At 33.0% G+C, this 7,094-nt stretch overlaps 1 protein-coding gene across 3 annotated transcripts; it reads left to right on the forward strand.

The window, feature by feature from the left end:
* The first annotated feature begins 307 nt into the window (after positions 1–307).
* Positions 308–4,374, forward strand: LOC105434529. 3 transcript variants are annotated; one of them, XM_031880308.1, is made up of 5 exons: positions 308–933; positions 1,070–1,219; positions 1,626–1,772; positions 2,229–2,282; positions 2,992–4,374. In XM_031880308.1, the coding sequence occupies exons 1-5, from the start codon at positions 387–389 to the stop codon at positions 4,173–4,175; spliced, it is 2,082 nt and encodes a 693-aa protein (XP_031736168.1). In that variant the 5' UTR covers positions 308–386; the 3' UTR covers positions 4,176–4,374. The 3 variants fall into 3 exon arrangements, with proteins under 3 accessions (XP_031736168.1, XP_031736172.1, XP_031736173.1); XM_031880312.1 differs by having other exon boundaries at positions 308–921; XM_031880313.1 differs by lacking the exon at positions 2,229–2,282 and having other exon boundaries at positions 309–933.
* The last annotated feature ends 2,720 nt before the right edge of the window (positions 4,375–7,094 follow it).

A 7,094-nucleotide genomic window follows, 5' to 3' on the forward strand; every position in this document is an offset into this window, starting at 1 on the left:
GTATCCTTTCCGGCTCCCAATAATAGTGGAAAATCGGAGGAAATACTTTACATAAACAAATTATCTCAAATCCTAATTTCTCTCTTTGGATGTTTTGTTTGTCTCTTCAAAATCACAACAATACCTACTCTTTAAGTTAGAGAGTATAAAGTGATACCTTGAAAAAGTGGTTTTGAAGAAGGAACAAATTCTGTTAAACAATTTGAAGCAAGTGTCTAAAGAAACAAAAGAATACAAACTTTATTACATGGAGAAGAAAACAAAAGCAAAGGAAACGAAAGGGAGAAAAAAAAAAACCATTTTGTGTGTGTGTGTGTGTGTGTATAAATAAACTATTACGTGTGTGTAAGTAATTATTTGTTGAAGTGAAAGAAGAAAGAGGGAAAATGGAGGAGAAAAGAGGGATGTTCAAGATGACTCGAAATTGTTACAGAGCAGTGATTAAAGAACAATGGAAGAAAGCAGCAGAGGAATTTACTAACGAAGAAGAAGTGAGGTCAAAGTTACAATTTCCGGTGACGAGCCAGAACGACACGGCATTGCATCTGGCGGCATACAGCGGTGGGGAAGAGCCAACTAGGACACTATTATTGCTGGCGACAAAATTGGAAAGAGAAGAAGATATAGAAAAAGAAGAAACTGAAGAAGTATTTTGGAAGAACAACGAGGGAAACACGCCGCTACACGAGGCTGCGACGATCGGGAACTTGGCAGCCGTTAAGCTTCTAGTTGAATACAAGAAAAAGGATATGTTGGTGAAGAACATTTATGGAGAAACGCCGCTGTATAGAGCTGCTAAACATGGACAGTTTCACATTGTTGAATATCTTTTGGATAATTGTGAAGATTCGTATACTCGTTCTCCTTCCAATTGGACTGCTGGTCATGATGATGCTCCGATCATTCATGCCGCCATTCAAAGTGAAAATTTTGGTTTGACTCAATTTCTCTTTCTGACTTCGATTCATTTTAGATTGTTTGCTACGTAAAGTAACAAAGTTGAATAAATTTATTGAAATATTTTTAAAATGGAAAGAATATGAAATAATAGAGAGGTTTGAAATTGCAGAGGTGGTTTGGAAGTTGATAGATTTTGATGAGTCGTTGTTGAAGATGAAGAATTCACAGGACGAGACGGCTCTCCAGGTGCTAGCAAACATGCCCCATGTTTTTGAGAGTGGATTCGCTATGACATTAGTAGAGCGTTTTGTCTACTGGTGTAAGAATACTCTCATTTCCTTTTCACCCCTTAACTAATAACCAATAACCCCATCAATTGCTTCTTAACCATTACCTAGTTTACAAGTTTAATCTTTAAACTTATACATTCTCTTCTACTTTTGTTAAACATTCACTTCAAAATTAAAAATTTCAGCTTCTAACATTTTGATTAAATATATGTATGATGGGTTAGTGAAGATTAATTTAATAATCTTTGTATTTTTCTATAAAACCAGTTTTAAAATTGCAAAACTGTTAAAGACAATATTAAAAAATATAACAAAAATTTTTCTAGCGTTAATCGATCGTGCTAGACTTAGATAATATTGTAATCATATAGCTCTTGATTTCAATACTTTTTTTTATTCTTTTTCAACGTTGTTATTATTGTTGTTGTATTGCAGTGCTTCCAAACAAGAACATTTACGAATACAAATTTTGTAATTTTGGATCTTTTGACAACAATCATAAAAGTTCAACTACGAAAAATTCGAAGAATGAAGATTTGGAAGCGGGATCTAACCCAAATTGTTGTCGCCCTTCGCATTGCTGTAAGTAAATTTATTTATTTACAATTATAGCGAAATTTTAGATTTAATCAATTAAATACATTAATAGTCACTAATAAAATTCTATCGATTTCTTTCGATATTACCGATAAACTATGATACATAGATAGAATCTAAAATTTTACTCTATTTCGTAAATATTTGAGTTTAAAAGAATGTTATCACCACCATGGTTAGATATAATTAAATTTATATTTTAGAGGAGGGGTGATGGAGACCATTAATAAATTTGGTTAAAAGAATCTATATTTGCAAATAATTAATTAAATAAAATAAATCATATCTATATATATGATAGAGTAGTATGTTGTGAAAATAAAAAAGATTGTGTAGGAAGTTTTTGTGGGCAATCCCATTTATCTGTTTGACCCTTTCTTCATTAACTCATGGTAATTTCCATGCTTGAAAGAATAGTCTGTTTATTGGTGTGGCATGCAGGGCTATATTTTATACATGGTTTGAAGTGCTTGTTTTGGAGACTCATCATATTAGGTCCACTCCTCTTCCCAATTCTTATTTATTAGTCTTCTTGTTTTTTCTTTTCTTTTCTTTTTCAAAAGATCTCAATTCTATACCTTAATTCATGATGTAATTACAAAATTTAGCTAGCAACATCTAAGTATGTAAAAATTATTATGGTAGGATTTTAGATAGAGGCACATGTTCATATCATAAATATCATTTTCGATGTATTGATCTAGCATTCAAATTGTATAACATCACCAAAATGAACATAACTAGCTAACATATGACATATTCAAAATTTCACACATTAGGGGCACAATTCTATATAAGATTAAAATTTTAACCCATTAACATTTCAATTTGTATTGTATATAATTCTTGAACTTTAAAAATATATAATGTAACTATATATTGGCTGCAAAATTGAAATTTTGATTCAACTAGAAACAAAAATAACTATATCTATATTATAGTTAACTTTTAAGTACTTTTATATGTTATATGAGATTCTTATGTACTGAATTAAAAGTTTAATTTATGCATCTATTATTAGACATTTTCAGGGGACTTATTAGTTCTAAAATTGAAATTTAAGATAATTATAAGTCATAATTTTGAAAACTAAGGAGTTAACATGAATGTAATTTTAAAAATAAAAGGCTAAATTAATATTAGATAGCAATAAAGTTATGGTTGTATTATCATTGTTATATGAAAATTCAGCAACTTTTCACAGGGTGGCCACAATGGGAAGAGTTGTACAAGAAAAAGCAAAAACATAAATCAGTTGTAACCTTAGTTTGGATGCTGGCAAACTTAGATGATTCATGGTTCCAATGTAAACAACACCCTGAGAACACTAAATTGCTTCCAATCTTTAGAGATCAATATTTAGAAGACCAAAATGCAGATGATAAAAGTATGATATACAAGGACCATCATGAGATGCCATTGTTACTAGCCACGGCTAGGGGAATAATTGAGGTCGTCAAAACAATCATCGAAGTTGATCCGCAAGCAGTCGACTACGTGACTGCCCATAACAGAAACATTCTACACATGGCCATTGTGCATCGACAAAAAAAGGTTTTGGATTGGCTTGAGAGTCAAAAACTAGTAATAGCTAGATTGGTCAAAAGGACCGACGTAAAGGGTTTCACAATATTGCACCAGGTTGGAATCACTAAATTCCTTCACCAACACCACCATGGCCCGGCTCTACAACTTCAACATGAGCTCATGTGGTTCGATCGCGTCCATAAAATGGTCCCTCCCCTATATGCCACGCACCACAACAACGCTGGATGGAAACCGCGTGAATACTTCGATGAAACACACAAGAAAATGCTTGACAGTGCCAAAGAATGGCTCAAGAAAACCTCCGAGTCTTGCTCCGCCGTTGCTGTTCTAGTTGCGACTGTTGTCTTTGCAGCAGCTTTTAGTGTTCCTGGTGGTCTCAATGATAAAACTGGCTCTCCTGTCCTCCTCACCCAACCTTTGTACATGGTGTTCACAGTCATGGATATTGCTGGACTCACCACATCACTTTGCTCGGTCGTTATGTTTCTCTCGATTTTGACTTCGTCGTTTAGGATGGATGATTTTCGACATACATTACCAATGAAATTGTCGTTAGGATTTCAGTTGTTGTTTTTCTCTATCGCGTGTACAATGATGGCATTTGCTCTAGCAGTCGTGTTGACGATGAAATCCACGGAGATGAAGTGGGCAGTAAGTTTTTTGTATTTGGCGACATTTTTGCCGGTGTCAGTGTTTATGATAATTCAACTCCCCTTGTACATAGAACTGGTGAAGAATGTGTGTAGTTATCGGCCATTTCTTTTAGACATTCTTCCAATGGGTTTGGTCACCCCATTTTTACAACTTCGGTCAAAATTTATGAGTAAGAAATTTACATGATTTTTCATGGGTCACCCAATTCTTACTTTATTACCCACGGTTTTAAATAAATCTTAAGTTTGTCACATATAAAACGATGTTCCAAAAGTTTGGATCTTTTTTCCCCTCTTGCAAATGTCACTGTGGATTTATGTTTACTTTTGTGCTTGGGACTGTATATAAAATAATGCATTATATGAACATTTGGATGTGTTGTATATGTGTTTTGTAGTGCAGTAATTCGAGTATCTTTGCAAAATATTATTCTTGTGTATTTATTTTGCATATTATTTCCTTAAGTAAAGTACTTTGGGTATAATTATACTTGAAATATCTTGTTAATATCAATGAAATATACCAATATTCAATAAAAATATTATGGTATCAGAACACCTGTACCTAAAAGAATCTGAACAAACGGGGTCCAAAAAAGTTTGGAAAAGCTTAAAAGTAGGAAATTAATAAATAAATTAGTTTGTGTCCGGAGATACCATATCTAGCGATGGTCAGAATAGTCATCAGGAGAGCCAAAATTTCTTATAGTAACTGTTATTATTGATAGGTTTCAATTTGAGAAATGTGATATTAGTTACTATTGCTGACAATTTCTATCGTCAGCGGTATTGCTATTAATTGATATTCCTGATAGTTATATTTATAAATAATTTTTCTATATTGTTATCAACGTAAAATGATATCACTAACATTATCTATCAATGATTGCATTAGAGGGATATCGTTGATAGCAACTATAAGCGATATCATTATAAGGATATTTTTTATAAGTGATATCTCATTGGTTAAACATATCAATTTTGAATTTATGGGGTTTAATTAGGCTATCAATTGATATTTTTTATAGCTACTATCAACGATATTCTTCTATTGCTATCACTTATAATATCTACCAGTGATAGCAACAAAAGGATATTATTGATAACATCTGTAAGTAAGATATTCACGAGACAAGGTGGGGTTGAGAATGCCACTCCCCGTCCTCGTCTCCACCCCCTATCCCATTCTCAATCCCTACCAATTTCTTTGTAGGGAACGAGGTAGGGGATTTTCCGCAAGGAAATATTTCCTTTTTTTTTCTTAATTTTAATCTTATTTTCCAATCTCCACGTTTACTTGAAATGTATATACATTTTCAAGGTTGTTCTATTTTTGATAGAATATTATCAATTTTCTTATTTAAAACAGTTAAAATGTCAAATTCTCATTGTTTATAAAAATAAAAACTCAACTAGTAAAAAGACATTTAGAAATCCATCCATAAAATTAAAAAATCCATACAAAAAAATCAAAGATCAATTCATAAGTATTCTAACAAAGTCTTTAGTTACATCATGTTTTTTAAGATACAAGAACATATTTTTTTAAGAAAAGTTTACGAATCACAAGTGAACGCACAACATATACATATATTATTTAGCAAAAGTTTACAACGTAGAAATGGATATAGGAAAAAAATTGAAAACAAATTGGAATATAGAAAAGAAGGAAAGAAAGAATATCAAAATATGTTTTTTTACTCATTTATATATTATTAAATAAGTAAATAAATATTTATATTTATATTTAATTATATATTTTTATATTAAATTGTATTTTTATCCAGGATAGGGTGGGGCTGGGGCTCAGGAATGTATTCTCCATCCTCGACCCCATGTTGCAATTGGGGAAAAAAACTTCTCCACTCCACTCCCCCATTCCCTGTGTATTCTCGTTTTGGGGTGGGGGTGGAGTTCCCATGGGCTCGACTTCACGGGTTATATGGACATCTCTATCTATTAGTAATATCTCTAATACGCTAGTATCTATATCAATGATACCAAAGTAATGCTACTATAAAGTGATATTGTGATTGTTTGTTTTTAGAATAAATGGACAAAGAAAGAAGATCAGATTAGCATGCTAGCGGTAATAGCTTCAAATCACACCAATAACATAGTATCCATATGGTAGCTTCTATCGTTAGTACTAAGAGACCCTTGGAGATATTTGAGATGAAGTTAGAAGGCAATAAGAACGTTAAGTTCGAGAGGATCATATTTGCACTTAAGGCAAGGAAGTTGATGAAGAAAGGACATGTCACCTACTTGACACACATAGTGGATACAAGAGCGCCAAAAAATAACCCTAGCAAGGTACATATAGTTTGTGAATACTTAGATGTATTCCCAAAAGAATTGATTGGGTTACCGCCTAACATAGAGATTAAGTTCACCGTTGAAATTGCACCTGCAACTACGCAAATCTCTCAATCCCCATATCGCATGACAACAATGTGAGACCTATTTCTAATTTGAGTATAAGAAGAAAAATCTGGTTAAGTATTTTTAAAATTTGCATTTTGGACAAGAAGTTGGCGTTTGAATCAATCTACGGAAAGGATTAATGTAAACCACGAACTTTGGAAGAAAACATAGGTCTTTTGATGTAGTGGGAAGATTAAGAATTTAAGGAAGTTGAGGATAAAATTGTCGTGAAAAGCAAGTTTATGTTAGTAGAAGAAGGATAAAATTTTGGTTAAGTGTTAAAGGAAGAGGTACTAGACGTTTTGGGTTTAGAGGCTATCTTGGTTTGGTATGGGCGGCCCAAGAAATGGAAATAACCTCTAAATAAGTGTCATTGGGATTTTAGGGTATGTCAAGGCATTTAGAGGTTATATTGGGGTTTTTGGGCAGCCAAATGAAGGAAAATAATCTTTAAAGAGCTTAATAGGTGTTTTAGAGTAGGCAACCAAGGCTAGAGCATTAGGCGTTTGGTGGAGATTTTGTTTGTGTTTAGGCATGAAGAACCTCCAAATGAGTGTCTTGGGTGAGAAATGATGTCATTGAGAATTTTTATGGGCCTTTGAAAGATTAGGCGACAAGGATAAAAGGTTAGCATGACATGCACGAGAAGAGCTTTGAGGTTAGCAAGGCAATGTCACTA

This window comes from Cucumis sativus, chromosome 1, assembly GCF_000004075.3.
Source record: "Cucumis sativus cultivar 9930 chromosome 1, Cucumber_9930_V3, whole genome shotgun sequence".
NCBI classification, from domain to species: Eukaryota; Viridiplantae; Streptophyta; class Magnoliopsida; order Cucurbitales; family Cucurbitaceae; genus Cucumis; species Cucumis sativus.

Coding starts and splice junctions, on each gene's coding strand:
- LOC105434529 (XM_031880308.1), top strand. CDS start 387: ATGGAGGAGAAAAGAGGGATGTTCAAGATGACTCGAAATTGTTACAGA. Junction 1,773..2,228: donor TTGTCGCCCTTCGCATTGCT/GTAAGTAAATTT, acceptor TGTGGCATGCAG/GGCTATATTTTATACATGGT. Junction 2,283..2,991: donor TTGGAGACTCATCATATTAG/GTCCACTCCTCT, acceptor AACTTTTCACAG/GGTGGCCACAATGGGAAGAG.